This window comes from Ptychodera flava, chromosome 7 (assembly GCF_041260155.1).
Source record: "Ptychodera flava strain L36383 chromosome 7, AS_Pfla_20210202, whole genome shotgun sequence".
Classification (NCBI taxonomy): Eukaryota; Metazoa; Hemichordata; class Enteropneusta; family Ptychoderidae; genus Ptychodera; species Ptychodera flava.
In genome coordinates, this window is record NC_091934.1 from 38,762,521 (window position 1) to 38,789,584 (window position 27,064).

At 38.1% G+C, this 27,064-nt stretch overlaps 1 protein-coding gene and 4 non-coding genes across 6 annotated transcripts; all 5 read left to right on the plus strand.

Annotated features, from left to right (window-relative positions):
- The first annotated feature begins 2,941 nt into the window (after positions 1 to 2,941).
- On the plus strand, positions 2,942 to 11,174 carry LOC139137493 (patatin-like phospholipase domain-containing protein 4). 2 transcript variants are annotated; one of them, XM_070705633.1, is made up of 5 exons: positions 2,942 to 3,105; positions 5,173 to 5,439; positions 5,825 to 6,148; positions 7,328 to 7,393; positions 8,822 to 11,174. In XM_070705633.1, exons 2-5 carry the CDS (start codon positions 5,251 to 5,253, stop codon positions 9,155 to 9,157), a joined length of 915 nt encoding a protein of 304 aa, XP_070561734.1. In that variant the 5' UTR covers positions 2,942 to 3,105; positions 5,173 to 5,250; the 3' UTR covers positions 9,158 to 11,174. The 2 variants fall into 2 exon arrangements, with proteins under 2 accessions (XP_070561734.1, XP_070561735.1); XM_070705634.1 differs by lacking the exon at positions 2,942 to 3,105 and adding an exon at positions 4,431 to 4,730.
- Positions 11,175 to 16,727: 5,553 nt separating this feature from the next.
- Trnap-ugg (transfer RNA proline (anticodon UGG)) lies at positions 16,728 to 16,799 on the plus strand. Its single transcript has one exon. It is a non-coding gene; the product is annotated as a tRNA-Pro (tRNA).
- A 2,591-nt stretch (positions 16,800 to 19,390) lies between these two features.
- On the plus strand, positions 19,391 to 19,462 carry Trnap-ugg (transfer RNA proline (anticodon UGG)). Its single transcript has one exon. It is a non-coding gene; the product is annotated as a tRNA-Pro (tRNA).
- Positions 19,463 to 23,086: 3,624 nt separating this feature from the next.
- On the plus strand, positions 23,087 to 23,158 carry Trnap-ugg (transfer RNA proline (anticodon UGG)). Its single transcript has one exon. It is a non-coding gene; the product is annotated as a tRNA-Pro (tRNA).
- Positions 23,159 to 23,830: 672 nt separating this feature from the next.
- Trnap-ugg (transfer RNA proline (anticodon UGG)) lies at positions 23,831 to 23,902 on the plus strand. The gene has a single exon. It is a non-coding gene; the product is annotated as a tRNA-Pro (tRNA).
- The last annotated feature ends 3,162 nt before the right edge of the window (positions 23,903 to 27,064 follow it).

Consider the following 27,064-nt stretch of genomic DNA (forward strand, 5'->3'; position numbering starts at 1 on the left):
CACCAGTTCGTATATGGTGATGTCATCGTTTGAAATTACAGTATTAGACTCACCGAGGAAAGTATTTATTCAACCTTGCCAAGTAATATTATACACTCTACCTTTGTCGAATCGGATATGTATACATATTTACTTTCTGTGTTCATTGTTTTTTTAGGGGTGGGGTTTATAAATACATTGGGTATTTAATTTGAATTAATTTTGTCGAAAGGATATCAAAGATGTTACTTTTCAATAATAGGTTTAAGCTTTATCCAGATGTTATGGAATATTTTGACAAATGACGTGGAATGTCAGTACATCACCGACCATCCAGCTCAGACAACCTGTATTTCACTTGGAGCCATTCAAGCATATCGTATATTCAAGAATTCAAGCAATGTTAGTTTGTTTAAAAATGAACATATTTGTTAAAACCATGAACCGCGAACTCTTGCCTCGGGCAGGGTTGACTGTATGCCTGTCAGTGACAATAAAACACAGAGCGCAAATGGCCTAGACATGCCTGGAACAAAGTTGTTACGTTCCCAGCACCGTTTTGCTTTAATTATACCGTATCATACGGCACAATCAGGAATAGGGACTTCGACATAATTTGTTAGTGTAGGTAAAATACAAACAAATTCACTTGTAGAGATAGAAATAGGTGTAAGCTTATTCCCTGCGCGAGCGTTTGTTTATCAACACGTTTGTGAATGCACCACTGTGCCATAGCATAAGTTTTCCGTGGAACACTGTAGTAGTCAGAGTACGCCATTTTATTCTGAAGTAGGTTCGTTCAGATTTCAAATTTCGAATCAACACAACATTTTGAAAATGAAGGTATTTTAATACGGAAATTTATACGTCTTCAAATTAGGTCATATCTTCGCGCGCCTTGGCACTGATCAACTCAACAGTACAGTTACCGGGTATTCAATGTGACAACGTACTTGGTTTTACAGACAGATAAAACATTACTATGTAAACTTTGTACTGGCAGTGTCATATGAGTTTATTCAAAATCAGGAAATAAAAATCGGAAGAAAACATTTTTCGAATTAAACATTTACTTGCATGCTATTTGTGTCTAACCGTATTTTCTTCGTGTAATCTCCACTGTTCATTTGCAGTCATGACAGTGGGAGAGTATGTATGTATGTATGTATGTATGTATGTATGTATGTATGTATGTATGTATGTATGTATGTATGTATGTATGTATGTATGTATGTATGTATGTATGTATGTATGTATGTATGTATGTATGTATGTATGTATGTATGTATGTATGTATGTATGTATGTATGAATGTATGTATGTATGTGTGTGTATGTATGTAATATATATATAGACATGTATATGTATATATGTATAAATACAAATACACACACACACACACACACACCACACACACACACACACACACACACATATATATATATATATATATATATATATATATATATATATATATATATATATATATATATATAAAAGAGAGTCATTTGAATGATCGTTGGGGTATTTTAAAATTACTGATTACTCGTGGGCGCTTGTGCTGTACATGCGCTTTTTCTCAAAAAACCATTGCTCACGCGTCGATTGCTCTATTTGTTTCGAAATTTTGCTGATAGGCATACTATAGCACACTTATAACTCTCGCAGAGTGATCCAGTATTGTCGCCTTGTGGCCATGCACTTTTTATATTCCGTGTCTCGATGAATTACCCAGAGTTAACATTCAAACGTTGCACGGTGTACTGTATTATACATACACATGCGAATCTTAGAATTAGAACATGTATAGGGAGGGTTACATTTTAAAAATGCGCAGAGAGGGCCACTGTAATGAACGGGTATGTTCTGAGTAACGGTTCTAAGTACCTTCTAGCCCACCCCCTCCTAAAAATTATTGAAAACCCCCTTAAGTTGCCACAATTGAGCTTTTAACTTTTGATGAATTTTCCATTAGATTCGCTTTGTCTGAAAATACAGTGACTTTTGCTACTTCCAAATATTATGTTGAAATGCAAGGTGTTCGACTTGTGAATACATCCAGTATTTTGTGCAATATTAAAATATTATCAATCATTATTGCGGCAGCTACCCGTCGCCCTGTTAAAAATCGTACCTGACTAAATTTGATATATGTAGGTTTTATACAGGAAGGACGGGTTTAAAAAAGAGCAAAGTATACTATCAATCAGTGCCAGCATATGTCGTGATATTTAAAGACCAACACCTCATTTGCTCACATCTTATTCCAGCCTGTATGGGTCAAATGTCAGCTTACTTTGGGGACATAGCAAATGTTTTCGAGTCGTGCAAAGGTCATTATGCGCACATATATGGCACAACCATCTTCTATGAGTCATGAACTAGTCCACTGTTCGAATTTAAACCCTCTTCCACGAGGTGAGACTATTCGCCACGTGTCTGACCGACATCGTTCGCTTCTCTAAGTTGAAACTTATATGGTGTATTTTAAAACACGCCTGGAATTCTGCGGTAAAACCAACGCAACGTTACGTTGTGCGACGTTCCAGCCCCGATCACATTCGAAGGAAAGTCCGTGCACGGCACGTCACCGGACGTATAATTGCCAACAGCTGCACCACCTCGAAGTGGCGTGTCCTCAATGACCTAAGTACTTCAAACAAACAGAAAATGTTGAAAACTTTCCCAAGTCCACCCTTGCCCGGCCACTAGGCTGCACTTTCGTGTATGCATGTTAATTTATGAAAAGCTCGAGGAAGACACCGCGTTACTAGACAGCTAAAGGAAGATATGCAAATTTGAACGAAAAAGGTTTAATAAGCATAAATTATTCATAAAACACACAAGACGAGGAATAATACCTTCGTCTTATGTCATCGAGAAAGAATGCGAAAAATGGGACCCTTTCCGTATACAACAACCACCTTACAAAGGAGAGAGTTAAAAAGCCCTATCAAAGGCGATTCTGTCCCGTATCATCAAAACAAGACTTGAATGCGCCCATTGAGCACGCCGCCCAAAGATTTGACTCAACCTCAGTGATATTCAAATTAGGTACATGAACGGAGCAATTGAATCGAACTATTGCTGAGAGAGAAGTGCAGCGAACAGCTTGTCTCGCCACAGGTAAGCAAACGCAGATTGTTTGTGTGAATAACCTTATAACCCATTTTGGAAATTCGACAGGTAGAGACAAACCAACTTAGAAAAAGATGATTATGGTTTCTGTAAAAGGCTGATGTTAGTATTGGGGGACTGTGTGTGTGCGATTGCCTTTTACTGTATTACTCAAAGTGCCTGAAAATCATATGTGTCATTATTTAGTCAGAGTCGTATAAGTTGCTCGGATAAATCACAAATTCATGATCATAACTTAGTGTGGTGGACAGCTGTCGAAAGGGTAAAGAAAACTGTTGCTGTTCTTGCCGCTCACGGGCAAAGTATCTTCATAAGCCGGCCAAAAGTTTACAATTTCCCGAATGATGTCGTTAGATATAGAAACAGGCAGTGCCGTTATCCACGTACACACAAGCTTTCATTCGTTGTCATCAACAAGTCGAAGGCGTTGAACACATCCGCAAGCAGACAGCGCCCCGCTTCTAACGGTAAACAGCTAGGGAATAAACAAGTCCGGTTCGTTGTAGTTCAATTCATAGGAGAATAACACATCCGCCAAATGATTCACAATTTTACATAAGATGTTTCACCCGCATTTGGTCTCCCTCCAAACCGAGTCGCAAATCAAGCGACGTCCTTAGCCCTCAGGTAAGGTCTAAAAAAAAGCTTAACCCGTAACCCAAAGAGAGTATGAGGTCACATTGTTCTACGGACAACAGAGACTGTCCTGTTTACCGTTGCGCGTCAACGACTGCTGCTCCGTTGTTACGTCTCATATTTTCTTGCCCCGACAAATACACTGGGCCATCAATCTTCTGAGACGTGTACAATACGCTGACATTACTTAAAATCCAACTGGACCAACTTGAAGATATTAAAGCATTGGGAGCTGGGATGAATGAAGCACTGATTTTGATTGGCTTAAGGTAGTACGCGCATCGAAATTAGGAGACTTACAATTTACCTCAAACTTTCCGAAAGGGTACTTAACCCATTCTCTTTCGAACAGAAGGGTAAAAAGCAGGGGTTAAAGCGCAAAGTTGGATACTAGAGAAACAAATTACCCGAAATATTCGTGCACTTGAAATCCAAAATGGCCGCCATGAATGTGTCAAGTCTGTGTGCAAAAAATTTCTGATTTTCAAAGAAACAATAGGCGGGTGGCCTAAACGTTATTTTCTCCAACGACTTCAAAAATAAGTAATCCCTTACAAAAAGCATTTTCAGAAAAATATCGTAGAAGTTTGATGGTCTGAACATCAGGCCCGAGGCACGTTGTATACCTTAACCCCGTTCAAGAAACGGAACTACAAGTGCGAAATGCTTGGAGCATCATGAAGAGCTTAGGCATTGCCCCGAACTGTTATTCAATATTTTGATTCGCAACTGATGATGTATACAGTTGTAACAAGACGCGTCGAGGTGGTTCAGGCCCTTCCTGACATTGTGATATGATTACGGGGCCTACGGAAGTGAATTTTGTGTATTAATAGGGTAATCCCGCCAACGCGCCTGAACGGATAAATACGGACAGCAAAGCCCTTTGAATTCAGAATTTTTAAAGTGGGAGCTAGAGCGGACATACATTTTGCGGAGCACTGTTCGAGTATTGTTGTATACACATTCGTACCTATGTAAGTACTCTCTCAAAGTTAACAACCCCACTTGACTTCAGACCCTGAAGTTGTGTACAGTGTTACCAAGCCAGTTATGTTGCCGTGTTTCAAGCGAGCCTGACGACCCACAAATGTTCTAACACGAAAGATTGTATATGTAATTATTCTAACATAATAGAAAAAAGATTGCCTGAACTTTTTTCTGTAATAACAGGGTATACTTTGAACTTTTGCTTTCATAATAATGAGAAGACTTCATAGAAACCGTCTCTGTCCTGAAGGCATTTGAATCAAATCAAACGGTGTTACAAAAATAGCTGATTTGTGCGCGTCACTACGGACGTGTTGGGTCGAAAAGTGTAGGCCACACGGCTTTTCCATGCTCAACGCTGTTGTGATCAGGAGCTGGACGTTAAGTTAAAACGCACGAAACTAACAATCAGCGGGTTTTACATTTCAGCTCTCGCGTGAAAGGCAGGTCCTACCAACAACTGTCTTGAAGCTTCCATTATTATAAATAAGGATTATCTCAGAAACCATGGCATCGCTTGAATATTACAACCTCTCATTTGGTGGCACGGCGTCACTCAGCGTCTACCAGACGGGAGTCGCTATGGCGTTCCATCGCCACGGACAGAAAGTTCTGGAGAAGACGCGGAATATCGCCGGCGCTTCCGCTGGGGCAATCCCGGCCGGGCTGTTGGCAACGGCTCCCGATAAAATTCAGGTGAGTGCACGCTGAGAGGCACACAGTGACAAGTGCCTATTATGGGAACTAGTCCATTGAATCATCAGTTTCTTTATGACTTAAAACGTAAAGCGGAGATGATTGACAATAAAGAGGAAACTACATCTTGAATTTTCAACATCCGATACGAACAATGGGAGTGCGTATACCAAGCCAGTTAGTATCTCTGTCTCATAATATGATGTTTTTATTTTATTGATTTTAAATTGTACGCTGTAAGTTGTTGCCAAGCGACCAAGCTTGGCAGCAAATTTTGACTCGTTGGTAGGCTCTGTCGTTAGGCGAATAAATGGGAGACAAGTCGCGTGTATCATTCGCCCTATGTTGACCTAAAACCGATGATTTCCCCTGTTTTCGTTTCCAGCCGGTACTTGCAGGAACTCGCAAAATCATCGAGGATATTTTCAAAAACAAAGGTATCACGCCGTCCTATGACTTGACAAGCCGGGTCAGGAGACTGCTAAGCGTCCAGATACCCAAGGACGCGCACACCAGGATTGGCGACCGACAGCTCTACATCTCAGTGATGACTTTCGAGAAGGTGAAAGACCCGCAACCGGCGTTCAATGTCAATGACGCCGCTGCCTGGAAGATGCTGGGAAAGAAAGCATGGGAGGTGTTCGTGGATATCCATGAGTTCAAAGAGGAAGTCATCACCGAGTTCGGCTCCCGAGAGGAGTTGATTGAGGTATGTTCGAAGTACTCAGCTATTAAGGTTGTATGTGCCTCGAAAGTGAAAGACCCAAAATTTTTGCTCAAACTTTCCTCCAAGAATATTTCAACCATTCTCTTTTAAAATCGAAAATAAAAATGGGGGGGGGGGGTCACCGCGCAAATTTTGGTACTAGAGAAACAAATTACCCAAGATTTACCGAAGAATATTTGAAATTCAAAATGGCCGCCATCCCTGTGTTAGCTCGATGGAGAAAAATGAAATTTTCGATTTTCGAAAAATTAAGGCGTTGAAAAGTTTTCTTACACCAAAAGCTTTAAAATGAACTCCCACAAGTGGTAGATCAGAAAAGAATTGTAAAAGTTTGAGAGTCCGGAGATCTGTCCACGAGGCGCAATCTACCGAAAGCTTTCTCAGTGCAGGTTTATGCACGATGTATGGACAGGGAGACCCCTTCTATGGTGTAGCATGGTACTAAATTGTGACGAGAAGGGCGACGAAAAGTCGTTAAAGGTATTGTTGTAAGGCCTGGTCACTGCCTAATCACCTTTTAGCATAACATGTGACAGGTTCGTATCTATTATAGTACGAATTTGAACATTTCCATGGTCGTCATAATATGTCGGCCAAATTTCGAGCACTGAAGTTTACCAGATTTTTCGAGATTCATTCCTGAACACCTTCATAGGAGAGGCGCCATATGTATTGAGTGAATTGTTGACAGCCGACAGATTCGCTCCGTTGGTTCGCCTTTCGACCCACCTCACCGTGTGCAAATAATCACCAACAACCCATATAAGTCAAACCGTGACAGAAGAGACCAGACCGGACTCGTTATGTATTCTGTTCACTGTCTTCCTTTCTTAAACAAAATCTTTAACGACTTCGCGAAGTTTCTTTAGTATTATGCAAGTATTCGACATCCAAGACAGTATACTTTCTTCCGGATCCTGTTCAAGTCAATGGCCCCGTTGTTGTATAACGATTGCTCGCTTTTTTTAGAAGAAACTCAAGACAGCTTGTTCTTTCACAATGTAGGCGTTGAGATCTTTCGTTAGCGCAGTCATCAACATTTTTAAGATGGCATGTTGTAACGACAAGTGAAAGAAATGCATATTTATTTCTTCGTTTGCTCCCTTGTGTCCGAAAAAATTCAAATGCATTGACTCTATGTACATCCTTTTTTCTTCATAGGTATTATCGGGTAGCGCTCACATTCCTATATGGGGCGGTATTAAACATCCTTTGTATAGAGGAAAGGTAAGCATTTTGAACGTAGTATGTGCTGATGTGTAACAATATCAGGTCATTACAACCCCTGGACTAGTACAGCCAGTGATGATGTAATGTACACTAAATAGACTAGTGTGCTACATCCACAGGACAGCACATAGACACAGGAAGACATGTACGGATAGACAGTGAGCTCCCAGAAAGACAGCAATACAAACACACAGAAGCCCAGGCAGAGAGATAAAGACATAGAGAACCATAATACTATATATGAGAGAGGGAGAGGGAGGGAGACAGATAGATCTAGGCACAGAGATCGAGACAGATAGACTCAGCTCAAACGGTTGTTGTGTGGGCATATATGTGTGTGTGGTGTGTGTGTGTGTGTGTGTGTGTGTGTGAGAGAGAGAGAGAGAGAGAGAGAGAGAGAGAGAGAGAGAGAGAGAGAGAGAGAGAGAGAGAGAGAGAGAGAGAGAGAGAGAGAGATCACAACGTAGAAAAGCGGCTACAGCCGAACATATAAGAATAGCAAAGAATGTGTAAAGAGATGAACTACATGATTTATGAACTTGTATACGACACATAGTACATGTGTATTTGTAGACATGAGTAAACGAGACAATGAGGTAATGAGGGCACTGTCAAAGTTCATCGAACGATGCATGCCGTAGCTAAGTGAACGCCGGTGTCTCGTAACATACTTACCGCATGCATACATTATGATATATGGTTTCAGTTTTTTGGATTGCATATTCAGTCATAGGTGAAATATTTCGCACTTTCCCGATTCTGTTGGCTGAATCTGCCTGGCAAATTATATCCATCTCTATTCGTTAATCTTCATTCACTTTTGACATGTAACAGTGATTCAATATGGCGTATTGAGCAAGATTTAAACCATACCTGTTTTGGTTGAGAAGTTAGTGTCAACATAGGCTACACTTTGTCCGCTCACAGTCAAGAAGTTTGAAATTTTTGTCTAAAGTTCCCGCCCTAAGACTCATGTTTTATTTTACATCCCACTCCCTCCAAAAGGAGCTCTGTTTACAAGTGCATGAACAAACATGCGAAACTGCATACCAAAACACCAGTGTGCCCTACAAACCAATTTGAGGCGCTTTTGATCCATGAGTGTTCTATTTGACCTTCGCGAAATTTTTACATTGACGCGATACATACTCTTTAGGCTGATTCCAAGAAATTTCAAGAGGTAGGGCGAGTCTTACAAGTTGAAGGCTAAACTGTGGGCAAATATTTTAACAATGGAAATATTTTGCCGAGTATCTTCACAGGAAGTTTGCTTTTTGCTGAGCGCCAGGCATGTTCCTAGACCAATGTTTGAAACTTGCCGAGTCATTTGATATGCTAAAAAATGATTTCATTGATACCAGTGGTAAGTGCGTTAACTGCACATGCTTTGACACTAGGTGCTAATCAGTTTGCTCTTTATTTCAGAAATTAATGGACCCTGGTTTGAAACTTTATGTACCGGACAAAGGCTACGTATACCCGGAGAACGTCCACGTAAACCCGTCTCGTTTCCGAGGATACGGCAAGACCATCACGATCTCCTCCCTGTACAGTGACGAAGTGACCATCACGCCCATAAAGCAGAAAGGGGACGAGATAAAAGTTACCGGACAACCAATCGATCTGACGAAGTGGAACTACTTGTACGCCCAGGACGCCTACCACCCTCCGCCGTGGGAAAATATGAAGGAATATTACGTTAGAGGCTACGAGGACACGAAGGTCTACCTGACCCACGAAGATCTGTTCACGCGATCATAGAGCGCCATCACAGGTGGGGGTTAAGTGCCGAACTTTGAGGTCACAGGAGGTCAGCCTGTTTCAATGGACTGTCTGGCTGGAAACTACAGATGATTTACGGTCGTCACTGAGCGCCTCTGTGCCGTCCGAAAATCTGGATGTAAAGCGCTCACTTGCGCCATGCAGCACTTCTGAACGGACGCAAAACCAGTGCACTACACGCTGCAAGATATAGCATATCAAATATTTTTACGAAAACAATTCACATTATTCCAGAGAATCTTAACATTAAGAGTACATCACAGTTTATATTAGGCCTAAACTTTTATGAAATTTCATACTTTTGTAATGCAGGAAGCGATTAGTTATCGGCTGCAGTGATTTCAATGAAAGTAGTTATGAATGCGTTTAAGCTACTCAAGCGGTCCATAAAGTTTGACTAGACTCGCTCTCCAGTTTTCAAGTTGCATTTAACTGGCTATGGGATACATGCGGTCCTCCTGGGCCAACAGCGCGGTTACATATCCAGTTTCCATTTGTTAAAAACTGCATTTAAGAGCGAACAGTCACGGCTGTAAGTATGCCATTGCGGTTACGTATACGAACCTCATACTTCTGATCGCGCAGTAACATTCAACAAGCGCACGACAATGCGGCAGTGTGTCCTAATCAAATATTCGCCTCTTGCAAAACAAAAATAGAAAGACATATGTACATTATCACCCAGATTCCGAGTGTTGACTCTTCCCTCACGTTCATATAAATATCATGACAAAAGAAGGTGCCAAAATAATTTTTGGAAGCAAATGATTACAAGCGAGGGCTAATGGACACCATGCATGATCTAAACATAATTCTTACTGCTGTGATAAAAAACAACCTTTTTGCTCTAAGTAATTCAGTATAACCGCCACTCAAAGCGTATATGCTACCACATTCTGTTCTCGGCCTCATGCGTGTACGGTTTCGAAAACTTGAGAGGGGAGGTCGTGTCAGACACGCGCAGGTATGAAAATAACTTGAATGGGCTTGACGAAGAAGTACGGTATCTGTATCACATAGGCGCTTTGGATGACCGATAGGTTGCTAGATTTTACGGCGTCGCCCGTTACTCCACACACAAAATATTCCACATACTTCATAGATGATTTTTGCAGACGTCTTTTTCATCGATATGGCGCCACTGTTCCAAAATTCAGGCGGGAATCGGCACGACACATAATTCATTTACTACCAATGTAAAGGTAGAGTGATGCCGCTGATATACTGTCTGCTGCGCAACATTAATTTAACCATGGCAACGTTTGATAATGTAAAACCATTTTAACGAAGTAGACCCTGAGCTACAGTAAAGTCGAAGTTGACAAACTGAACTTCTTAGCAGAATTTAAATATTAGTAATATGAGTAGAAAGATTTTAACCCTTTCACCACCATGGTTTGTCCCAAATCCATTGTTTTCTATGGTAAAGTTGGACCTGTATACAGGGAACTGGGGTGAAAGGGTTAACAGGCACAAAACGTATAGGGTCAAACTTACTAGAGGGTTGAACTTAAAGTTCATGCGAATCACTGTCAAATGTAGGCAAACGATTTCTTTTCTAAGAACATCGGAGAGCCGAACAAGGCCATAGTTTGCTAAAAAGTATATGTACATCTGGCAATCACCATTATCATTCATAGAAAAATCGTTAGACCTCAAGACCAGCAAGAAACAAAGCCATATGATGAAGTCAGTTGTGGTCGCCATCTTGAGAGTGGACGCACATTTTTCTGCTACATAGTTTTAGAGTTATAGGAAGTATTCCGTATTCTGTAAAGTTACTTTTTTAAGTTTTGTAAATATATTTCAAAAAGATAATCGGTTGGTTGCGAAGAATTTTGCAAGTAAGGGTTATCATAGTGACGTCATTTAATGCACGACTGACTTACCATCTATATATTGAAATTACGTGCCTTCACTTTACGAGTAGTCGAAAGAGTAAATATTATGCTACTGTCATCTTTAAAAGATTAATAAAATTGTACATTCACTCATAGTTTTCTGTGTCACGAAATTGCATCCGATGTGAAATGTTAAAGATGTTGTTTCGAAGACGAATTCATAAGGTGAAAGCTGTATTACGCCGAGTAAAGTTGATAACATCTGCAGTTGCTGCCAATCCCCTTTTTGCCGCCTACCGGGAGTATTAACACAACAAAAGCGTCTCGAAGAAACTTTGTGATTTAAGCAGAGCTGATTACATGATCGGCAAGACTGTCAATTTGCTCCGCCCAACCTGATTAATTTCACAAATCGACACAAACCTTGAAGGGGGGGGGGGTCCTTTTTGAAAATTGGTGACAATGACTGCGATGTAAAAATGTTAAAAAGGCAACGTTTTGAGACGACGCATAAAAATCAATGTGATTTTATGAGAAAACGATATAATATAGATAATAATTGAGAAATTGCTAAGCAGCCTCGCAAAAACTCTATAGACGAGGAGTTGTTGGAGTGTGACAGTTTTTATTTTATGAAAATTTCTCTTTTTTACATCTGGCCTTCGCCAAGCCTGCAAGAAACACAACTTTTTGCGGATGTAGCCTTTTACCATCGTCTCGTTGACGTATATTCGGACTCTTGAATTTTTACAATATTCTTTTGGTCAACCACTCACGGGGGCTCATTTTGAAGCTCATGAAATAACTAAATTGAAAATTTTCACCTACCTATTTTTGTGGAAAATCGAAAGTCTTATTTTCCCCGTGGAGCTATAACACTGGGTCATTTTGAATTCAGGTGTCGGTAATTATTCGGTATTTTGTGGCTCTGGTACCAAAGTTTGCATGGTGATTCCTGATTTTTAAAGGGAATGATTTAAAGTTTCCGTAAGGAAATGTTAAAGTTTGAGTAAAAATTTGTCTTTCAATTTCAAGGCCCGTACTGCCTTAAGGTAGTATGCGCCTCGAAAGTGAAACACCTAAAATTTTGCTCAAACTTTCCATAAGGAATCTTTCAACCATTCTCTTTCAAAATCAAGAATAAAAATCGAGAGTGAACGTGCAAATTTTGGTACTAGAGAAACAAGTAACTCCAGATTTATACCGATATTTAAAATTCAAAATGGCCGCCATCCCTGTGTTAACTCTATAGAGAAAAATAAAATTTTCGAATTTCAAAAAACTAAGCCGGTGAAAAGTTTTCTTACACCAAGAGCTTTAAAATGAACCCTCACAAGTGTTAGATCAGAGTAAAATTGTAAAAGTTTAAGCGTCCAAATATCTGTCCCCCAGGCGCATTCAACCTTAACTTGAGGTAGTTATTATATAAGTCAGTCACCGAGCAAAGAATATATACAGCGAGCAAGACCGTGTATCGTTGGTCAAACTTATAAGAAACAGACTTTACACAATGTAAATAGTCGCTTAGTCGCTGATAGAGGGCGTCTTTTCCAAGATCGTTTAGGTTGGCCGGGATATCGAGATATTGTACACGCTGTAGTGGTAGCAAGTGTGTTGTCTGTATAGCTTCTACATTTTCCCTTTCATAATTGAAAATTCAGTTTGTTTAAAGGGTCAGGATTTCTATCCACTTCATCTATAGACAATTGAATCAACCGGACACAACTTCCAAATGAGAACAAAGGACAAAGGTCACATAAATAGTCGACGATGTCAACAAACACTCATGTGAGACACTGGGATTGAAGACCGTCGCTTTAAAAGCAAGAAAACCTGCATTTGGACAAAGTTGAAAAACATTGTTGATAAATGAGAGCTTAAAAATCAATTTGTAATACTTGTTCTTTCACTTCATTCAGTCACATTCATTCATGTTGGACTCAGAAAACTTGCTAAGTATTTTTATTCGGGCAGCAAGGGTCGCAAGAACAGTCAGGCCTAATCCGGTTACATCGGAATCTCCTTATCCGTGGAAAGATTAATCGAAATGTCATGCCAAGGTAGACAAGGTAGACAGTCTGACTGATTCCTCGACAAAGTAAACTCATTAGTAACTTTGCAGTGTTTGCAGATATGGTGCTCTACCGTAAATGCGTGTTTATCCACTGCTTGTGTGATCCGTGTACGGTTGACGACAGTATTTATCTTTCGGAAGTCGATGCAAATAACACACGGGACGAGAAAGGTGATCAGATTTGGGACGGATGGTCAGAACGTGATATTTTTCGCATTTACATTACCGACACAGTGAATGCACTGTGAGCTAATACCATGTCATAGTGGATTCGTTGGCGTGTATATTGAGACTCTGGTTTCAGGGTATTGCACAATACTAGATTTACATATCAGATATCACCAGATTGTAGCGTGAATCATAATACTCGCCTTTCCGATTTCTCTAGCAAACAAACATGGTCGTTTGTGCTCTACAGAGGGTTTAATATCTCACTAAAATTAACAATTTATCTCTTATACTTCAACAGAAATTGACTCTTAGAAAAAAACGATCGAATTTGAAAATAGATATCAAAAAATCATTAGAAAAAATAAAAAAAGCCTGCCCCGGCCCATTATTGACATGTCGAAGGCTCGTTGGTCTAGGGGTATGATTCCTGCTTGCTGGAGGTCTCGGGTTCAAATCCCGGACGAGCCCTATAAGTTTTGTTTTCGAGGCGGACTTTTGCCTGGCGACCCAAACATTGATACATTGGAACTGATCAATTTATGACATGCAGTATGGAGAAAACCAAAATGCGTTCTCTTGCTCTATCGGCATAGTTGTCTCCTTCAAGGAGGTATGCGCCTTAAAGTGAAAGGCCTAAACTTTCCCAACTTTCATAATGTACTTTCAACCATTCTTTTACCAAATCAACAATATAAATCGGGTTTACACCGTGCAAAGTTTGGAACTAGCGAAACAAATTACACGACATTTTGCAATATTTGAAATTCAAAATAGCCACCATGCATCCCTTTCTTAACTCTTTGGGGGAAAATTGAATTTTCTATTTTCGAAAAACTAAAGCGGTGAAAGTTTTTTTTTTCTCCAAGAGCTTTAAAACGAGCCCCAACAAGTGGTAGATCAGAAAAGAATTGTAGAAATTTGAGAGTCCGAAATCTGTCCCCGAGGCTCGTTCTACCTTGGATGATTGTATTGATGAAGAGAATGGTGTCTGGGATAGATATTTATTAGCTGGATCTGTTGGTGTATTTTCTATTATTTTTCAATCATATTTGTTCTGGCCGATAATCTTATTGTACAAACACAAGAATAGTAATGGAGACTCGCCTTCCTATTTCTTATTCTACCTTGAATGTGGTCGTCAAGATCATGGGCGGATTAACTATTGCAGACAATGAAAGGGTAACAATGTTTTGGGAAGTCATAGGAAGTTTTTATTGAGTACTGCTTTTGGAGAAAATGAATGGAAATGAATTAACAGAATAAAAAAATGAAAAAGGCTTTACGAATTAGGCTCCTAAATTTACACTGGAGCTTCGTGAGTGACGTAAATAGCACATAAATTTTCTGACGAAATTGCTACTGTGGCACTGACTGTGAATGTGCCTTGCAGTTTTGGAAACCGTTTTGCACAAATCTAACCTGGATGAAAGGAGAATGTTATGACAAGCATAGACTAACACCGGAGATGAAATGTATGATGTAACTCGATAAAGCCTCTCTCTCTCTCTCTCTCTCTCTCTCTCTCTCTCTCTCTCTCTCTCTCTCTCTCTCTCTCTCTCTCTCTCTCTCTCACACATTATGAGTCCCTTTATAATTCTCCCTTTTATTATAATTCTCCTACATCAGCACTCAATGTAACCTTTTCCATTCTACTTGAATATCGTCCCGCAAAACAATTTATGTCATCACATTGCGACGAAGAAGTGGTTCAGAGAAAGATAATGCACAACACAACATCCTTTCGATTTTCAATTTCTCAATCTAATTCTGTGTTCATACCATAATGTTTGGGTTGACCACAAACAACAGAACTGTATATATCCTTACACAGAACTGTGAATATAACCAAACAAAATAGTCGCGCCAGCGGCTTACTGACTACGCATGCGCATATTTATAATATACTATGCGAGTAACCGGAAGTGTACCCTACTTTCATGGCGCCGCCATGGTTTTTTTTTTTGAGTTCTCGTAAATAAACAAATACGAACGTGCAAATTATTATTTCATAACATGCCATTTATAAAATATATCTATTATAAGCCAGTAAGTGTTATTATCCACCCTGTCGCTGATACAAAATATCGTTAATATAACGCATTAAAAACGCATTAAAATAGAAAAAGGGAGGAAAACTGTCGCGCATATGAACGGGGGGGGGGGGGCATACGCAAAGAATGCTGGGATTAAATTTTAGAAAAGCGCCCCCTGTGTCAATAACTAGATTCAAAAACTGCCAGTTTTTAGACGGAACGCTATAGTTTTCAGCTTGCAAAGTGGAAGGTGGGCAGTGCGGTTACCATTGCAATGATAATGACGGCATAATACGTCCCTTGTTTAACACAATAGGCTGTTATCATGGTGAAAATTGCGAATTTTTGTCCAATATTTTTACACATTACAGAAAATCTTTACCTGTACTGCTGCAGGGTTTGATGTCGTGTACGTACGTGAACTACTTTCATCAGAGGGAAACTGTGCATAGTTGTCATACAAATGTATGATGAAGTAACAGTTAATTCTATTTTATCATGAATCAATACAATGCCAATGTTAACCTCTGGCGCGACACCAAGGCTGAGCCCTATATAATATTAGTGTATATATATGACGTAAATTAGAGAACCAGTCTCAATATATTGAACATATGACATGTGATCGCGATAAACTGTATGAGGCTTGTTGGTATAAGAATATGATTCCTAGGTGCGGGAGGACCCAGGTTCAAAACCGGGACGAGGCCTGAAGTTATTTTAATGATCGTTCTCGGTTTGTTTTTTGTCGATTACAAGCTCGTCTCAACAGTGCCACACTATCTACACAGTTTGGAAACTTTACATTCGCGAAGTGGAGAACAAATATCAAGGTGTTGAATAAATTGTTTTCACCATTGTTAACATTCTTATTTTTTGAGAAAGCTGTATCAGATTTATTGTTGAAAACGATTTGCTTTGCTTTTATCAGATACGACTCTTGATACTACTGGCAAATTTATATCTAGATATGTTTTGATTACATCAGCAATAAAAAATGTCCTTTTTTGACTAACCTAAGAAGACATCGTCATTCTATGATTAGGCGTTTTTATCTAGTGTTTGGTGTTCGCCGTTTTGGTCGATGTATGGATAAATATTTTAAACGAACCAGGTAACATCATCTTTACAATGAACTGTGAGCATATACCATGTCATGATTAGTGAGTTGGTGTGTACATGGAGACCTTTTGGTTTTAGGTTATTGCACATTATGATCAGATTGCAGCGTGAATATTCGCCTTTCCGATTTCTCTACCATAAGTGGTCGTATATGCCTCAGCAGAGGGTTTAACATCTCACTAAAATTTACAATATCTTCCGTAATGTGAAAACCAGAAAAGTGGCTCTTAGAAAAAAAAACCGATCGAGTTTCTTAAAAACCATTATCAGAAATTCAAATCAAGTCGACCACGCCAACGTATGTCGAAGGCTCGTTGGTCTAGGGGTATGATTCCTGCTTTGGGTGCAGGAGGTCCCGGGTTCAAATCCCGGACGAGCCTGTAAGTTTTGTTTTCGAGGAGGACTTTGCCTGACGACTCGATCGCATTATAACATGATCAATCACTTTGGTCCAAGCTGATCATATTTACACAATGGTGAATGGATTCTGCGTCAAGTTTGTCAAAATACTGAGTGCTCAATGGCGACGTCACAGTATTTCCATTTAGGACTAATTTCTTTCGTCTCTGTGTATCTTCAAGAATTCTTGCTCCCTTTGTACAGTACCGTTTCTTCCTCAAATCCCAACACCATATCGAATGTTTCTTGTTTAACTTGTCAATGCAACCTGATCACGCAACGCTTAGCAACATCTTACCCTAAACTAATTTGCTAATTGAAAATAGGATCAAGATACGCTCTGTATTGTGTTAGCAAGGCAAACATTCCATGTAAGCGTTCATCATGGAGATACACAAAATATAAAATTTTTTTATGGAACGAAATAACGAAAAGTACCCAAAGTGAGAAAATAACAGTTTCTGTTCCTAGACTAATGTCAGGTTTGCTTCATTCTGCTTTCTTACCGTAAATTCAGAACAAAACCGTACATTAATTCACCCACTTCGAAATTGGGTAAAAATTTTACCCATTTGGACTTAACGTATAGAATGCGCCTCGGGAACAAATATTTGGACTCTTTTTTACAATATTCTTTTGGCCTCCACTTTTGGAGGCTTATTTTAGTACCAAAATTTACGATGACCAACAACTGTTATTGTTGATTCTGAAAGAGAATAGCTGAAAGCCTGTTTGAAGAAAGTTAGCGCAGAAGTTGAAATCTTTTATTTTTGATGCGCAAACTTTCTTAACGCACCCGTTCACGCCTTCTTCGCTACAAGCCCACTCCTAAACACGTCCCGTTGTACGCTGCCATGTCAATTATTACCAATCATCATAAAGTTATGACAAAGTCGTTACCACCTTATTATACCCGAAGTTTGTACAGTAGATATCTCTTGGAAACGAAGCGGCCCCAGTCCAGAAAATCGTATTGCACAATACAAGAATACATTGCGTCATCCGTTGGTACCGGAGACTCGCCTCCCTATTTCAGTCTTATTCTACCCTGAACGTGATCATTCAGGTATTACGGATGGATTAACCATTGAAGACAATGAACATAGAGTGAGAATGCTTCACGCAAAGGACAGTTTATTTAGTACTGAGTTTGGAGAAAATAAAACTTGAAGGAAATGAACAAACACAAATAACACATTAAAAAAGGTTTATTTTCGAATTCTAACGATATTGCTTCTGTAAATGTGCTTTACATCTTTTGAAAAACTTTTTACACAAACAATTTAGCCAAGATGAAAGGAGAATGCTATGACAAGCATGAACTAACATTTGGATATGAAATTAATAATGTAACTCTGATAAAGTCTCCCCCCCCCTCTCTCTCTCTCTTCTCTCTCTCTCTCTCTCTCTCTCTCTCTCTCTCTCTCTCTCCCTTATTATGAGGTCCCTGTTAAAATAAGTCTACCTACATCCAACACTCAATGTAGTGTCCTCCCTTCTACTTGAATACCGTCCCGTAATCACATTTATGTCATCACATTGCAGCGAAGCAGTGGTTCAGAGACAGATAATGCACAACACATCATTGGGATTTCCAATTTCTAAATCTAATTTTATTTCATACATCACATTTAGGTTGACTACAAACAACAGAACTCCCTACACAGAACTGTCAGTATAACTAAACATTATACTTTTTAGATGAAGAAAATTAGAGAACCAATTTTAATATATTGAAAATATGACATGTGATATCGATAAACTGTAAGAGGCTTTTTAGTATAGGAGTATAATTCCTAGGTGCGGGAAGCCACCGGTTCAAATCCAGGACCAGGCCTGAAGTTATTTTGATGATCGTTGTTGTTTGTGTCTGTCGATTACAAGCTCGTCTCAACAGTGCCATAATCTTTTCACAATTTGAGAACTTCACATTCGCGAAGTGGAGAACAAATATCAAGGTGTTGAATAAATCGTTTTCACATATTCTTATTTCCTGAGAAAGCTGTATCAGTTTTGTTGTTGAAACGATTTGCTTTGCTTTTATCGGAGAACACCTTTGATACTGTTGGCAAATATATATACATATGTTTTGGTTACGTCATTATAAAAACAAAATGTCCACTTTTAGACCAACCTAGGAAGACATCGTCATTCTGTGATTAGATATTTTTGTCTAGTGTTTGATATTTGACATTTTTGATAGATGTACGGATAAATATTTGAAACGAACGAGGTAACATCATCTTTACAATGAACTGTGAGCTATATACCATGTCATGGTTAATGCGTTGGCGTGTACATGGAGACTTTTGGGTTTTGGGTTATTGCACAATACTTGATTTGTAAATCAGTTATCATCAGATTGCAATGTGAATATTCGCCTTTCCGGTTTCTCTCCAAAGCATGGCCGTATATGCCTCACCAGAGGGTTTAATATCCCACTAAAATTAACAATACCTTTCGTAATGTGAAAACAGATATTGTCTCTTAAGAAAAAACCGATCGAATTTTTAAAAAGCATTATCAGAAATTCATTACAAAAATCAAGTTACCTCATTATTGGTATGTCAAAGGCTCGTTGGTCTAGGGGTATGATTCCTGCTTTGGGTGCAGGAGGTCCCGGGTTCAAATCCCGGACGAGCCCTGCAAATTTTGTTTTCGAGCCGGACTTTTGCCTGCCGACCCAAACATTGATACATCAGAAAGGATCATTTAAGACACGAAGAATGGGGAAACTAAAATTCGTTCTCTTGCTGAAATCGCACAGTTGTTTACCTTTAATTGCATGATTGTATGGATGAGAGAAGGGTTATCGAGGATAGATATTTAATAGCTGTATCTGTTGGTGTATTTTCTATTAATTTTTAAATGATATTTATTCTACTATTAAAATACAGTAACCATTTCTTGTTCCACGACAAAATCAAGTCAAATTGCTTTGTTTTCAACTTGCAAAAGCTGCCTGCATATTCATAATATACAATGTTATTGGTGGCACCTGACTTAAATTCACTTGTTGACAATAGCATTAAATATTGAAGATGCGCTCAGTACAGGGCAAACTTTGTATAACAACATTCTGTACGGAGATAAACAGAATATAAACTTGCTTTATGGAACGGAAAATAACCAGAAATATCTAAAGTGAGAGAAATGATAGCTACTATCCCTCCAAAGACTGATGCCAGATTTGTTTTATCTGCTGTTACCGTAAAATTAGAGAAAATTGACCCATTTGGACTTTAGGTACAGAAAATTGTTTCCCTGGCACTATTGCTTCTGTGGATGTGCTTTACATCTTTCGAAAAACATTTTACACAATATTTTAACCAGGGTGATAGGACAATGCTATGACAAGCATAGACTAACACGAGGAGATGAAATGTACGATGTAACTATGATAAAGTCTCTCTCTCTCTCTCTCTCTCTCTCTCTCTCTCTCTCTCTCTCTCTCTCTCTCTCTCTCTCTCTCTCTCTCTCTCGCTCTCACACACACACACACACAATCACATTATGTCTCTTTTAAATAATTCTACCAAGATCAGCACTCAATGTAACCATAGAAAGTAGTTCTTACTGTATATGATGTAACACTTTCTGTGCGTCTCCCAAACACTGAAACAACTCAAACGATTTTGCGGTTTTTTTTTGTTTTCTTTCGCTCTATCTTTTGCACACTTTCGCCGAGAGGACAAATAATGACCCATATCGATATCATTCTGTAGTTTTTTACGCATCATTTTTGAGAACTGATACTTAGTGCGTTTCTTCAAAATGAATGCTTTTAAATTTTGAAGAACTCAGCTGAGACCAAGGGCTATTTTCATACTTAAATCCTGAATACATTATATCTATATCAACGATGATAGACGATACCACAAGCTTGCCTCAGGTATTATAAAGTTGTCGAATCAAAAAGCAAGGATCGTGTGAGGCTCGTGGTCTAGGGGCATGATTCCTGCTTTGGGTGCAGGAGGTCCCGGGTTCAAATCCCGGACGAGCCCTTATTTTGTGGAGAATCTGTGGTTTTGTGCCATGTGTGAAATAAAATCACATTTATCGCTTGTCAAGATTGAAGAAATCCCTGAAATCCAATAAAACCATATTAACATGAAACACACCGTAGAGTCATGTGTTAATGCATTAGATAATACGCAAGGTCCTTCGTAAGTCATTCGTTAAGCCATAGACAGTAGAGAAACTACGGTTAAGCCTCGCGTCTATTCCTAAAACATCGAGCGCCTATTCTTTTCCATTTATTGCTGTATTCTTTTTATTCCTTTTCAGATTCATAGATCTTATAATACTAAGCCATCGGTGAAACGATCTTGTCGTGAGCGAAGTCCGAAAGGTCACCTTCTATTATAGCAACCACCGTTTGCGTCAGCACGGTATAATAATCCGGGATTCGCTTATAATAATCCGGGATTCGCTTGCTCAATACATGACTCATTAAATACCTTAGTTCTAAATTCTGTCGTAACTGTAGTCGGGAAAATATAAATCTAGAAACTCTCACAAATGTTGACAGAGTGATGACCCTTGCTCTGAACGAAGACCTCTGCACAGCGGTCGAAGGTTGGCGTTTTGCATCGAGACTCTGTTTCATGGGTATTGCACACAAAGTTTGTATGTCATCATATTGCAGCATAAATATTCGCCTTTAAAAACCTCACCAAGCACAATTATTCTTACCTCGTAAAATTGATAAATATACACTCTTGTTAATGATGTATGTTGTACCACCTGAATGTTCATTTCTCAGTGCCGAAAAAAACCCGTAAAAGTTGGGAGAAAACAATCCAAAAAACCCAACGACAAATTTATATTGTTCATTTAGTTGATCCAATGAAGGCTCGTTGGTCTAGGGTATGATGCCTGCTTCGGGGGTAGGAGGGCCAGGGTTTAATCCCTGACGGGCTCTGAATTGTTTTTTATGATCACTGACAAATATTTTACCAGCACATATATATATATATATATATATATATAATATATATATATATATATATATATATATATATATATATATATATATATATATATATATATATATATATGATTTTGATGATCGATTATTTTCCCTGGTCATAAAACACTTTGTCATGAAACGCCCGTGTGTCAACGCACAGATGATACACAAGGTCCTTCATTATGAATCGCATTTTTTCCAAAAATCGAGCACATATGATTTTCATTTACTTCTGTCTTTCTTTATTCCGTTTCAATTCATATATTTATTTTAGTACACCATCAAAACAATCTTGTCATGAATGAAAATCGAAAAAGTCACCTTCTATAACGGCGACCACCTGTTGCTTGAGTATCGTGTAATGATCCATTTGCTGGCTAAATATAGGACACATTGAATGTGTTTAAATTTCCATAAATTTTCATATTTCAAAGTCGTCGAAAAGCTACATAATGACGCTTAATCTGAAGGACTACCTACGCACAGCTGGAGGAAAGTTGAACCGAGTCAGGCCAGGTAGAATAAATCTATTCTTCCCCGTAATCGCCACTTCTAGTGTTGCCAATTTTTAATGTTTTTGAAATCGCGTAAAGTCCGCAAATACAACGACAAATTTTTTTCATGATGTCATTTCTGCGAATTCTATTCTGTCTCTTTCCTTGAAATCACGAATTTCATGATAGCGTTGTTGTACGATGTTGTACGAGATACTGTGATCTGCATGAGTCCAACAACGACTTATGACTGCAACTCTGTTAATTGATGCATTTGCCGTTTTTATATTAAAGGTGCACGATTGTTTCCTTCATGATTATTTAATAAAAACCGATGAGATCAGAACATCGCAGTGTGGTAAGACCTTTTTTATAACAAATATATCGTGCATGGTGTGGCAAAAGTCTGCTTAATAATTCGGTAATTATTTTCTTCTTTTGAATATTTCACATTCTAATTCTCAAGTGCTCACACAAAATCATATCTCATGTTGTTGTACCTCAGTATCCATTTAACGTTGGCGTCTTGCATCGAGACGCTCTGGATCACGGGTATTGCACAACACTGGATTTAGATGACATCAGATAGAAATGTCAACTTTTAAAAACTTCTTTACACAACATATTTGTTCTTAGATCACAAAATTGGTAAATATTACACTCGTTTTCATGTTGTGTATGTGTTGTATCACCTAAATTTAAATTTCGTCCGAGAAAATTCTCGTAAAACGTTTGGAAAAACGCAATCGAAAATCTGAATAAAAACAATAAATCGTTCAGCTTCCCGAAGCGAAGAACTTCAGGCTCGTTCGTCTAGGGGTATGATGCCTGCTTTGGGAGCAGGAGGTCCCGGGTTCAAATCCCGGACGGGCCCTAATTTTGCCTTTGTCTCGTCAATTTTCAAGTTTCCATATTTTAGCACCGATGTTTTCCGTGATCGTTTGATGAGTTTTCCGTGAAATATACCAAGTGTCCATGCGCAAACTGAATGTGGTGGGACGTGCTCTCCAAAGGGTCAACCCATGTGATTTTTTTGCCGTTGCCTTGTTTCTGTTGAATGTCGACAGTGGCCTTATCAACTATAGTAACAGGCTTGTCAGTGAAAGTCGAAAGAGTTGTCCGTCTCGAGTTAGAGACCGTGCCGCACATTACTGTTACACCCTCACGGTCGCCAAACGATTCGTCAGGTAATAGTTACATGAAATGTACTTCATCAAATGGTTCTATCATTAACTTTGTCAATGACTTTGTCCCTGTTCAAAAGGGATATCAACAACATAGTGAACTATAGAATAATTTTTTTTTGGGGATGAAATAATCCTGCAAAGAGTTGCATTACATCTTCCACAACCAAAATCATCCGGGTGCACACATTTTCTCCCTTGTTCTCAACACATGATAAGTTTATTATAAGGCCAATGAAAAACAAAATAGTGCAAGACGCACACTTTAACGCATGCTTAGGCTACTTCACATAATAATATAAATTTCACATTTATAAAATTTTAGTTCTTAGACAATACATGATGTTAGCTGCATCAACACTGGCTCGTTGGTCTAGGGGTATGATTCCTGCTTTGGGTGCAGGAGGTCCCGGGTTCAAATCCCGGACGAGCCCTATATTTTATTGATTATTATAATCGCACAGCTGGTACACGATAGAAACCGTTACTCGTACTGGCGGATATTGCTACGATGGACAACTTGGCTACCGATATAGTATACACAAAGAATTATATTTAATCTTTGTCTTAATTTTAAATCTACAACTTTCTAGTCACATAAACCGTTGAAATGATGAATTCACGCCATGCGAGCTCAAGGAGACATCTGGGCTTCTCAACATCCTTGTTATTTTTTTCTTTTTTAATTGGTTACATTTATTCGATTCTTTTCATAGACAAAGATAATTTACAGTTCTAAATAGCCATGGTAACAGAAAAAGACCTTGAAAATATTAAATCACAAATAGGGAAATCGACAGTGTCAAAAGACAAGAGAAAAATCTGAGCATTACATGGATTTTATGAAGTTGCTAATGTCTTTTTCTTATCTTTCAGTATATATCTTAAGATTGACATTTCATCTATTAGATACCTTTCAATAAGACTGATTTCTGTCAATCTTGCTTTATAAACCACAAATGTTGCTACCATCAAAAATAAATTTAACATTTCGAATTTTTGCTGCTTAAGCATGTATCCAAATATAATGTGTCTCCATCTAATTACAATGTTGATCCCATAAATCTGATTTATAACAGTGTTAAATTTGTTCCAAAAAGATTTCAGCAGAGTACAATCAAAAAGAAAGTGTTCGCTGTTTTCAACTTGATTGCAATGTTCGCAATTGGGAGATTTAACTTTTTTCCATTTGAACAGATTTTGTTTATTTGGTACTTTATTATGAATCAAGAATAATTAAATTGTGCAATTTTTTAACAATAGGCCTCTTAATTTTTGTCTCCCATATGATGTTCCAACTCACATCATCTTGGTCAATTTCATTCCAAATATGTGGAGCATAGGATGTCACTGTCTTCATATTTGTAAAATTCCAATAAAAATCTTTGCATGTAAACTCAAAAATATCTTTAAACTTTTCATTACAACCTTTTTTAAGAATACAAGGTGTTGATTTTTTCACCTTAATTTGTGATTCTACACTTTTCATGACTTCCATCCATTTTTGAGGTATAACACTTTTAAGAACTTTGTATTGAACAATCCAATTTCTTTTGTTTTTCAGTAATTCAACAAGTCGATTTTCAGTAATGAAAGAACCATTATTAAATACATCAGCAATATGAATTATACCCGAGTTAATCCACTCTTTAAAAAACAAAGCCTTATTACGATCTTTTACAAAATGATTGCCCCATATAACCTCGCTACCAACACTACTGGCTCTTGTAATATCTGGTGTATTTTTACCCTTTATTTCATACCAAAATTGTAATATTTCTCTGTAGAAGGGTGGAAGGTTGCTTTTCATAAAATGCACCACCGCTTTATCTGCGTTAAATGTAAACACTAAAGGGATGTTACCAAACTTGTCAAACCAGTATCTCGGTAAAACTTTCCAAGTTGTGATCGTTTCGTTACATAATCTTGATACCCATGCGCATTTCAGAGCTTTGAAATGAGCCTCCACATCAATCATTTGCAATCCACCGTTATGTATTTGTTGAATGACAACATTTCTGTTCACTTTACCTTTTTTACCATTCCATAAAAAATTATAGAAAATAGTATTTAATCTTGTTATTATACTAGGAGTATTCCTTCATTGAAGCAACGTATGAAATCTTTGAAATTGCAAGACATTTTAAAACAGTTATTTTCCAAAAATTGATAGATATCTACTTTTCCAAGCATTCAACATTCTTTCAATTTTGTCTATTTTGGTTCCCAGTTTAATTATCTATTTCATGCTTTGAATAACCAAAATAAATTCCAAGTGCCTTGATAGGCTTGTCTGGCCATGATATGTACCCTAAGTTTGTATTTTTCCGCCAATTACCAAGTTTAAGACCTTCTGTTTTACCTCTATTAAGTCTTAGCCCAGAGAACATTCCGTACTCATCTATTATATTCAGGAGTCTTGTTAAAGATTTTTGCTTTGTGATATAAACTTGCATGTCATCTGCCATTTGAGTTATTTTAATTTCATTATGTTTCAATCGATTACCAATATTTACCCCGTGTATTTCTTGATCTGATCTAATTTTAACAGCCAGTATTTCCACTACTAGTAAAAATAAAAGAGCAGACAGGGGACATCCTTGACGTACCCCTCTTCCAATTTTTATGTTATCTGAAAGCCATCCGTTGTTAATGATAGAACTTTTCGCATCACAATATATTGTTCTGATCCACTTAATGAAGGACTCTCCAAAATTGAATTTTTTCAGTACTGCTAACAGAAATGGATGTTCAACAGAGTCAAAAGCTTTATAAAAATCTAAAAAAATAACTGCCCCGTTTAAATTCTGAGATTTTGAATATGTTATCACATCTTCTATAGTTCTTACATTTTGGCCAATATATCTTCCTTTTATATAGCCTACTTGATCTTCATCAATTATTTTCGGAATATGCTTTTTCATTCTTTCTGCTAACACTGTCGACAATATTTTATAATCGTGATTTAAAAGGGAGATTGGTCTCCAATTTTGTAGGTCGACTCGAGGTCCTTTTTTGTACAATAAACTAATAATACCTTTTTTCTGTGACTCAGCCAAATGTTCTTTTTTGTAACTTTCATTAAATGCATCGACAACAATTTGCTTCAAATCTCCCAAAACGCACGATAAAATTCTATTGGTAAACCATCACCACCTGGTGCTTTGTTTGTTTTCATTTTTGCAATAGCTGCTGTGCATTCACTTTCCAAAATTGGACCCTCGCATTGCTTTGCATCATCATTGTTTAATTTACACTTCAATTCAATGGAATTTAAATATTGTAATAATACTGTCTTGTCAACATTTGATGAAGTGTATAATGTGTCATAGAAATCTATTTCAGCATTTAAAATCTCTTTTTCCTTAGTTATCACCTGACCATTTATGACCAGCTTGTTTATTTGCTTTCTATGATAGTTTTTCTTTTCTAATCCTAAAAAGTATTTAGTATTCCTTTCTCCCTCTTCATAATATTTCACTCGTGATCTAACTTGTGAACCTCTTAACTTATTAACATATATTTTATTCAGCTCGGTTTTTAAATCGCTATATCTTGCTTTTAACTCTTCGTTTAACCTCTCACCTTCGTTTAGT